The sequence below is a fragment of the Sinocyclocheilus rhinocerous genome, unplaced genomic scaffold (genome assembly GCF_001515625.1).
Source record: "Sinocyclocheilus rhinocerous isolate Xijiao unplaced genomic scaffold, SAMN03320098_v1.1 scaffold15, whole genome shotgun sequence".
In the NCBI taxonomy this organism is placed as follows: domain Eukaryota; kingdom Metazoa; phylum Chordata; class Actinopteri; order Cypriniformes; family Cyprinidae; genus Sinocyclocheilus; species Sinocyclocheilus rhinocerous.
In genome coordinates, this window is record NW_015631053.1 from 586,052 (window position 1) to 595,727 (window position 9,676).

General features: G+C 41.8%; 1 protein-coding gene across 1 annotated transcript in view; it reads right to left on the reverse strand.

Moving 5' to 3' along the window:
* The window catches only part of arvcfa (ARVCF delta catenin family member a), a 36,046-nt gene that overhangs the window by 4,659 nt on the left and 21,711 nt on the right, over positions 1 to 9,676 (reverse strand). The window contains exons 8-11 of the mRNA XM_016554075.1: positions 9,543 to 9,614; positions 6,802 to 6,929; positions 2,335 to 2,485; positions 2,063 to 2,255 (exon numbers count right to left, since the gene is read on the reverse strand). Coding sequence (XP_016409561.1) covers positions 2,063 to 2,255; positions 2,335 to 2,485; positions 6,802 to 6,929; positions 9,543 to 9,614 — 544 coding nt within the window. The remainder of the gene's footprint in view (positions 1 to 2,062; positions 2,256 to 2,334; positions 2,486 to 6,801; positions 6,930 to 9,542; positions 9,615 to 9,676) is intronic.

The window sequence follows — 9,676 nt, forward strand, 5'->3', positions numbered from 1 at the left end:
TTTACAAAGTTGCTATAGCATAGGGTGTTTTGGGTGGTTGCTAAGGTGTTCTGAGTGGGTTTTACCACATCGCTATGGCATAGGGTGTTTTGGGTGGTTGCTATGGTGTTCTGAGCGGGTTTGATTTGGGTGGTTGCTATGGGGTTCTGAGTGGGTTTTACCACATCGCTATAGCATAGGGTGTTTTGGGTTGTTGCTAAGGTGTTCTGAGTGGATTTCACCATGTTGCTAAAGCATAGGGTGTTTTGGGTGGTTGCTAAGGTGTTCTGAGTAGATTTTACCACATCGCTATGGCATAGGGTGTTTTGGGTGGTTGCTAAGGTGTTCTGAGTGGATTTTACCACATTGCTACAGCATAGGGTGTTTTGGGTGGTTGCTAAGGTGTTCTGAGTGGGTTTTACGACATCGCTATGGCATAGGGTGTTTTGGGTGGTTGCTAAGGTGTTCTGAGTGGGTTTTACCACATCGCTATGGCATAGGGTGTTTTGGGTGGTTGCTATGGTGTTCTGAGTGGGTTTTACCACATCGCTATAGCATAGGGTGTTTTGGGTTGTTGCTAAGGTGTTCTGAGTGGATTTCACCATGTTGCTAAAGCATAGGGTGTTTTGGGTGGTTGCTATGGGTTTGCTAAGGTGTTCTGAGTGGATTTTACCACGTTGCTATAGCATAGGGTGTTTTGGGTGGTTGCTAAGGTGTTCTGAGTGGGTTTTACCACATCACTATGGCATAGGGTGTTTTGGGTGGTTGCTATGGGTTTGCTAAAGTGTTCAGAGTGGATTTTACCACGTTCCTATAGCATAGGGTACTTTGGGTGGTTGCTAAGGTGTTCTGAGTGGGTTTTACCACGTTGCTATAGCATAGGGTGTTTTGGGTGGTTGCTAAGGTGTTCTGAGTGGATTTTACCACGATTTTACCACGTTGCTATAGCATAGGGTGTTTTGGGTGGTTGCTATGGGTTTGCTAAAGTGTTCAGAGTGGATTTTACCACGTTCCTATAGCATAGGGTACTTTGGGTGGTTGCTAAGGTGTTCTGAGTGGGTTTTACCACGTTGCTATAGCATAGGGTGTTTTGGGTGGTTGCTAAGGTGTTCTGAGTGGATTTTACCACGTTGCTATGGTATAGTGTGTTTTGGGTGGTTGCTAAGGTGTTCTGAGTGGGTTTTACCACATTGCTATGGCATAGGGTGTTTTGGGTGGTTGCTAAGGTGTTCTGAGTGGGTTTTACCACATTGCTATGGCATAGGGTGTTTTGGGTGGTTGCTAAGGTGTTCTGAGTGGGTTTTACCACATTGCTATGGCATAGGGTGTTTTGGGTGGTTGCTAAGGTGTTCTGAGTGGGTTTTACCACATTGCTATGGCATAGGGTGTTTTGGGTGGTTGCTAAGGTGTTCTGAGTGGGTTTTACCACATTGCTATGGCATAGGGTGTTTTGGGTGGTTGCTATAGTTTTGCTAAGGTGTTCTGAGTGGATTTTACTACGTTGCTATAGCATAGGGTGTTTTGGGTGCTTGCTCTGGGTTTGCTAAGGTGTTCTGAGTGGATTTTACCACGTTGCTATAGCATAGGGTGTTTTGGGTGGTTGCTAAGGTGTTCTGAGTGGATTTTACCACGTTGCTATGGCATAGGGCGTTTTGGGTGGTTGCTAAGGTGTTCTGAGTCGGTTTTACCTCATTGCTATGGCATAAGGTGTTTTGGGTGGTTGCTATGGGTTTGCTAAGGTGTTCTGAGTGGATTTTACCACGTTGCTATAGCATAGGGTGTTTTGGGTGGTTGCTATGGGTTTGCTAAGGTGTTCTGAGTGGATTTTACCACGTTGCTATAGCATAGGGTGTTTTGGGTGGTTGCTATGGGTTTGCTAAGGTGTTCTGAGTGGATTTTACCACGTTGCTATAGCATAGGGTGTTTTGGGTGGTTGCTATGGGTTTGCTAAGGTGTTGAGAGTTGATTTTAGCATGTTGCTATGGCATAGGGCGTTTGGGGTGGTTGCTATGGGTTTGCTAAGGTGTTCTGAGTGGATTTTACCACGTTGCTATGGCATAGGGCGTTTTGTGCGATTTGACACCTGGTTCTGCTGATTGAGACCAGTTTCTGGATTCCCTGTCCCTGGATGAGGAATCTGGCGTTCTCCAGGTTCTCAGAGACGATCTCCAGTATAGTGTTCAGGACAGCCACCACCGTGTCTCCCTCCAGGTTCTTGGCGGGTCGCTGCTGGCCGCAGGTCAGGTTACTGACCAGATCCCTCATGGCGTAACTCCCTGACCGGGCAGCAGAGAGACCGTCAGCCTCAGCATCACATGGAGAGCATCAGAGTAAAGCAGCTGCTCTGGATCTTACCGATGAGATCTTTGTTCTTGTGGTCGATGGCAAGGTTTCTGAGCGCAATGGCGATCGCTCGCACCACTTTATCCGCACCCGAGTGCAGAAGCTCCACCAGCACTGGCAGACCCTTCTCCTTACGCACCGTTGCTCGGATATAATTGGACCACTGAGAAAACGAAGAGGAAGTTTAATTAAGAAGCTTTGATTCATGCTTTTCTGCTCTGTATTGTCATTTTAAGTTTGTGTTTTGAACAGATAGTTTCACTTGTTACTCTGAAGAGTAAAACATACTCAGTCACACTATAAGTCTTTTTTAAGTTTTTAATGTTTTCTCTTAAATCATTAATACTGTAATGATACAGAAAAAAAATATTAGGCCTAAATTTAGGATTTATATATTTGAATTGCATATAAAATGTCCATGCATTTAAATTACACAGTATTAAGTTAAACATACTAATAAACTTAATGTGCTGCATATTTTTCATAGATCACAGATAAATGAAACAGGTCCGATTTCCACAAAACATAATGTTAATGTTAAAACTGTGTAATCCAAATGCATGGGAATTTTATATGCAATTTAAATACATAAAAATTTTGTATGAATAAAAATACTTAAATTTTGAATTTAGGCCAATACTGTATGTGACCCTGGACCACAAAACCAGTCATAATAACATAATAATTATACATAATAACATTACATGAGTAAATAAGCTTTCCATTGATGTATGGTTTGTTAGGATCGGACAATATTTGGCTGAGATACAACTATTTGAAAATCTGGAATCTGAGGGAGCAAAAAAATCAAAATATTGAGAAAATCATCTTTAAAGTTGTCCAAATGGTCAGCTGAAGACGGTCAGTCACAGACAGTCAGTCGCAGACAGTCAGTTGAAGATGATCAGTTGCAGAGGGTCAGTCACAGATGGTCAGTTGAAGACATTCAGTCACAGATGGTAAGTTGAAGAATGTCAGCTACAGACGGTCAGTCACAGACAGTCAGTCGCAGATGGTCAGTTACAAATGTTCAGTTCCAGATGGTCAGTTGCAGACGGTCAGTTGAAGAATGTCAGCTACAGATGGTCAGTTCCAGGCAGTTAGTCGCAGATGGTCAGTTACAAATGTTCAGTTCCAGACGGTCAGTTGAAGAGTGTCAGCTACAGATGGTCAGTTCCAGGCAGTCAGTCGCAGATGGTCAATTACAAATGTTCAGTTCCAGATGGTCAGTTGAAGAATGTCAGTTCCAGACGGTCAATTGAAACATTCAGTCACAGATGGTCAGTTGAAGACATTCAGTCACAGATGGTAAGTTGAAGAATGTCAGCTACAGACGGTCAGTCGCAGATGGTCAGTTACAAATGTTCAGTTCCAGACGGTCAGTCACAGATGGTCAGTTGAATAATGTCAGCTACAGACGGTCAGTTCCAGGCGGTCAGTCACAGACAGTCAGTTGCAGAGGGTCAGTCACAGATGGTCAGTTGAATAATGTCAGCTACAGACGGTCGGTTCCAGACGGTCAGTTGCAGAGGGTCAGTCACAGATGGTCAGTTGAATAATGTCAGCTACAGGCGGTCAGTCACAGACAGTCAGTTGCAGACGGTCAGTTGCAGAGGGTCAGTCACAGATGGTCAGTTGAAGACATTCAGTCACAGATGGTAAGTTGAAGAATGTCAGCTACAGACGGTCAGTTCCAGGCGGCCAGTCGCAGATGGTCAGTTGCAGACAGTCAGTCGCAAACGGTAAGTTATAGACTGTCAGTCGCAGATGCTCAGTTACAGATGGTAATTTACAGTCAGTCACAGATGGACAAATCCAGATGGTCAGTCGCAGATGGTCAGGTCAGGCACAGATGGACAGTTGAAGACAGTCGCAGATGGTGAGTTGCAGATGGTCAGTCACAGACGGTCAGTTCCAGATGGTCAGTCGCAGACGGTCATTTACAGACAGTCAGTCACAGATGGTCAGTCGCAGACGGTCAGTTACAAATGGTCAGTCACAGTTGGTCAGTCACAGACGGTCAGTTCCAGATGGTCAGTTGAAGACATTCAGTCACAGATGGTAAGTTGAAGAATGTCAGCTACAGACGGTCAGTTCCAGATGGTCAGTTGAAGACATTCAGTCACAGATGGTAAGTTGAAGAATGTCAGCTACAGACGGTCAGTTCCAGATGGTCAGTTGAAGACATTCAGTCACAGATGGTAAGTTGAAGAATGTCAGCTACAGACGGTCAGTTCCAGATGGTCAGTTGAAGACATTCAGTCACAGATGGTAAGTTGAAGAATGTCAGCTACAGACGGTCAGTTCCAGATGGTCAGTTGAAGACATTCAGTCACAGATGGTAAGTTGAAGAATGTCAGCTACAGACGGTCAGTTCCAGATGGTCAGTTGAAGACATTCAGTCACAGATGGTAAGTTGAAGAATGTCAGCTACAGACGGTCAGTTCCAGATGGTCAGTTGAAGACATTCAGTCACAGATGGTAAGTTGAAGAATGTCAGCTACAGACGGTCAGTTCCAGATGGTCAGTTGAAGACATTCAGTCACAGATGGTAAGTTGAAGAATGTCAGCTACAGACGGTCAGTTCCAGATGGTCAGTTGAAGACATTCAGTCACAGATGGTAAGTTGAAGAATGTCAGCTACAGACGGTCAGTTCCAGATGGTCAGTTGAAGACATTCAGTCACAGATGGTAAGTTGAAGAATGTCAGCTACAGACGGTCAGTTCCAGATGGTCAGTTGAAGACATTCAGTCACAGATGGTAAGTTGAAGAATGTCAGCTACAGACGGTCAGTTCCAGATGGTCAGTTGAAGACATTCAGTCACAGATGGTAAGTTGAAGAATGTCAGCTACAGACGGTCAGTTCCAGATGGTCAGTTGAAGACATTCAGTCACAGATGGTAAGTTGAAGAATGTCAGCTACAGACGGTCAGTTCCAGATGGTCAGTTGAAGACATTCAGTCACAGATGGTAAGTTGAAGAATGTCAGCTACAGACGGTCAGTTCCAGATGGTCAGTTGAAGACATTCAGTCACAGATGGTAAGTTGAAGAATGTCAGCTACAGACGGTCAGTTCCAGATGGTCAGTTGAAGACATTCAGTCACAGATGGTAAGTTGAAGAATGTCAGCTACAGACGGTCAGTTCCAGATGGTCAGTTGAAGACATTCAGTCACAGATGGTAAGTTGAAGAATGTCAGCTACAGACGGTCAGTTCCAGATGGTCAGTTGAAGACATTCAGTCACAGATGGTAAGTTGAAGAATGTCAGCTACAGACGGTCAGTTCCAGATGGTCAGTTGAAGACATTCAGTCACAGATGGTAAGTTGAAGAATGTCAGCTACAGACGGTCAGTTCCAGATGGTCAGTTGAAGACATTCAGTCACAGATGGTAAGTTGAAGAATGTCAGCTACAGACGGTCAGTTCCAGATGGTCAGTTGAAGACATTCAGTCACAGATGGTAAGTTGAAGAATGTCAGCTACAGACGGTCAGTTCCAGATGGTCAGTTGAAGACATTCAGTCACAGATGGTAAGTTGAAGAATGTCAGCTACAGACGGTCAGTTCCAGATGGTCAGTTGAAGACATTCAGTCACAGATGGTAAGTTGAAGAATGTCAGCTACAGACGGTCAGTTCCAGGCGGCCAGTCGCAGATGGTCAGTTGCAGACAGTCAGTTACATACAGTATGTTCAGTTACAGATGGTCAGTTACAGACGGTCAGTCGCAAACGGTAAGTTATAGACTGTCAGTCGCAGATGCTCAGTTACAGATGGTAATTTACAGTCAGTCACAGATGGACAAATCCAGATGGTCAGTCGCAGATGGTCAGGTCAGGCACAGATGGACAGTTGAAGACAGTCGCAGATGGTGAGTTGCAGATGGTCAGTCACAGACGGTCAGTTCCAGATGGTCAGTCGCAGACGGTCAGTCACAGATGGACAGTTACAGATGGTCAGTAACAGATGGTCATTTACAGACAGTCAGTCACAGATGGTCAGTCACAGATGGTCAGTTACAAATGGTCAGTCACAGTTGGTCAATCACAGACGGTCAGTTCCAGATGGTCAGTCGCAGACGGTCATTTACAGACAGTCAGTCACAGATGGTCAGTCACAGATGGTCATTTACAGACAGTCAGTTACAAATGTTCAGTTCCAGACGGTCAGTTACAAATGGTCAGTCACAGTTGGTCAGTCACAGACGGTCAGTCACAGACGGTCAGTCACAGATGGACAGTTAGAGACGGTCAGTCACAGACGGTCAGTCGCAGATGGACTGTTACAGACGGTCAGTCACAGATGGTCAGTCGCAGATGGACTGTTACAGACGGTCAATCACAGACGGTCAGTCGCAGATGGTCAGCCGCAGACAGTCAGTTACAGACGGTCAGTTACAAATGTTCAGTTCCAGACGGTCAGTTACAAACGGTCAGTCACAGTTGGTCAGTCACAGACGGTCAGTGTTTGGTGTGACTCACGGCCCAGTGTCCAGCTGACAGGTTCTGCAGGGCTCCAGCCGCCGCCTCCAGCGTGTTGTGATTCTGACTCAGTTTGAGGAGCGACAGGTAGAGTCGGACCACCTCCGGCTGGTACAGAAGCTCCAGGCCTGCAGAGACAGATCCATTAGCATGAATCATGCATGAGAGACTTCATGCAATCATCTAAAATACATGTGAAACGGGAATGTGTGACGTGAAGACCAAATCCCGTCAGAACTAGAGTTCTGCATTATTTTAAGAACACGTGAGCGCTGGTCGACAGGCTTTTACTGATGTTCTGAGAGGATTTCTTGAGCACTGCGGGACAAGTTTAATATTTAATGCAGAGGTTTGTTCAGATCACTCTGAGCACTAGTGCTGGTGATGCTGGAGTTGGTAAACAGCACTGAATAACAGATCTACAGTCACACCTGAACCAAAAGATTCAAGATTCTGTAATTGATCCTCTACAGTCAAACCAGATTCAGAAAGTCTGATCCCGGCTGAAAAGCAGAGACGACGATCACGTGAGGCTTTAGGGATTTTATATATCAGAACGTGCCTTTCATACTAACAGTGTCTCTCTCTGTTACTGCAGCAATTCTTCATTCACATCAGTGAGTCAAACACACATCTAATGATCCTCCTGCTAGCAGATCATCAGACCATCCTCCTCAAATAAACATGTGCAGGTCATACTGAGAAACGCACAGCATCTTAAACTCATAAAAACTCACATTTCACTCCAAAACCATAAGAAAATAAAGCATACTGCATAAAGAAAATGAAGACTATTTTTAGGACTGTTAAGTTTTTTGGTCTCCATTGCATTGCGTTATTTTTTATAACAATTAAGCAAATTTTCCCCAAGTTCTTATTACTGTATTAATTTTTTTTCTTAACATTAATTATCCATGAAACCCTTTAAAATCATAAGACAAAATAATAATTATTTATTACAGAAAATTACAAATATTTAAGGACTCAATTTTTTTTTTTTTGCATTGCATTGTTATTTTTTATAACAATTAAACACACTTGTAGTATTTATTACTATAATGCATTGCTTTTAATTTTTAATTTATTATTTTTTAAATTATCTTCAGTGATGATTCTCAATAGACTACATGATACCCAAGAAAACTAACATTTCACTTTTTTTTCATTAACAGCATATTTTTTATAATAATTAAGCACATTTTCCCCAAATTTCTTATTACTGTAATCCATTTGATTTAATATTTTTATAAATTTTTTTATTGTAATTATCCTCAATAATGATTCTCATTAGACTCTCATTACTCTACTACTATAATTTTTACTGCATTCATGTAAAAAATATTCAGATCAAATTAAATGCAGTACTAAAAAAGTACAAATAGAAATTTCTTTACGTAAACCTGACATAAAATATAACTATTAAATGAAAAACGTAAACTTAAAACTTTAAAAATTAGAGATGTTGCCTTGGCAAACAACTGAAATACATTAAGATAAAGTATTAAACTTACTAAAGCTAAAACTAAATATTATTTTCCTTATCTAATATAAAGCTGACATAAAATATAAATATTAGATGACTAAAAACTTGAAAATTAAACGTAAAAATTTTAAACGTTACCTTGGCAAATAACTGAAATAAAATAAGTTGAAGTACTAAACTTACTAAAACTAAGTATTAAAAATAATTTTCCTTAATTGATATAAAGCTGACATAAAAATATTATATTTAAAAAAACTTAAACTAAATAAACTTACAAATTAGAAATGTTGCCTTGGCAAATAACTGAAATAAAATAAGTTAAGAGTACTCAAAAGTATTAAAAATCATTTTACGAAAGTAAAATAAAGATGACATAAAATATGAATAATATATTTTAAAAAATTAAGTACTAAAATTTACTAAAAATAAATGTTTCTAAATGTATTACTAAATTACAATACTAAAAATAAATTAAAGGCCAAGCAGAAATATGAAAAAAAACTAAAAAAACAAAAGCACAATAAAGTTACTAAAACTTAAACTAAAATTATTTTCAAAAACTGATAATATAAAAATAAAAGCTAATTTAAAATATTGATAAATACTATAATTATATGAATTTATATCATAATAATAATAATAAATTCTATAACACTAAAAAAAACATTCAAAAGTCAGGCTGCTTATTTTGGTGGAATTGTGGGATAGGGCTGACGGGACGCATACTGAGAGACAGAGACGTCTGAGAGACAGAGGCGTCTGAGAGACAGAGACGTCTGAGAGACAGAGGCGTCTGAGAGACAGAGACGTCTGAGAGACAGAGGCGTCTGAGAGACCAATAATAAATTCTATAACACTAAAAAAAACATTCAAAAGTAAGGCTGCTTATTTTGGTGGAATTGTGGGATACGGCTGACGGGACGCATACTGAGAGACAGAGACGTCTGAGAGACAGAGACGTCTGAGAGACAGAGACGTCTGAGAGACAGAGACGTCTGAGAGACAGAGACGTCTGAGAGTCTGAGAGACAGAGACGTCTGAGAGACAGAGACGTCTGAGAGACAGAGACGTCTGAGAGACAGAGGCGTCTGAGAGACAGAGACGTTTGAGAGACAGAGGCGTCTGAGAGACAGAGGCGTCTGAGAGACAGGGTGTAATGATTAAAATCGCAGCCCTGCCTCTGTTTTGTCTGCAGTGTTTCTCAGGTTTCAGACACAGGTTTCAAATGAAACGTGGCCAAACACAAACACACTCCAACCTTTCATCGGCAGACTCCTCCTGCACAGATCCACACCGCTGCTCTTCTTCTCTCCGGCTCCGTGTTGCTTGCCTGAGGAGAACCAGCGCACACATCAGAGTGTGTATGTGTGTGTGTGTGTGTGTGTGGGTGGG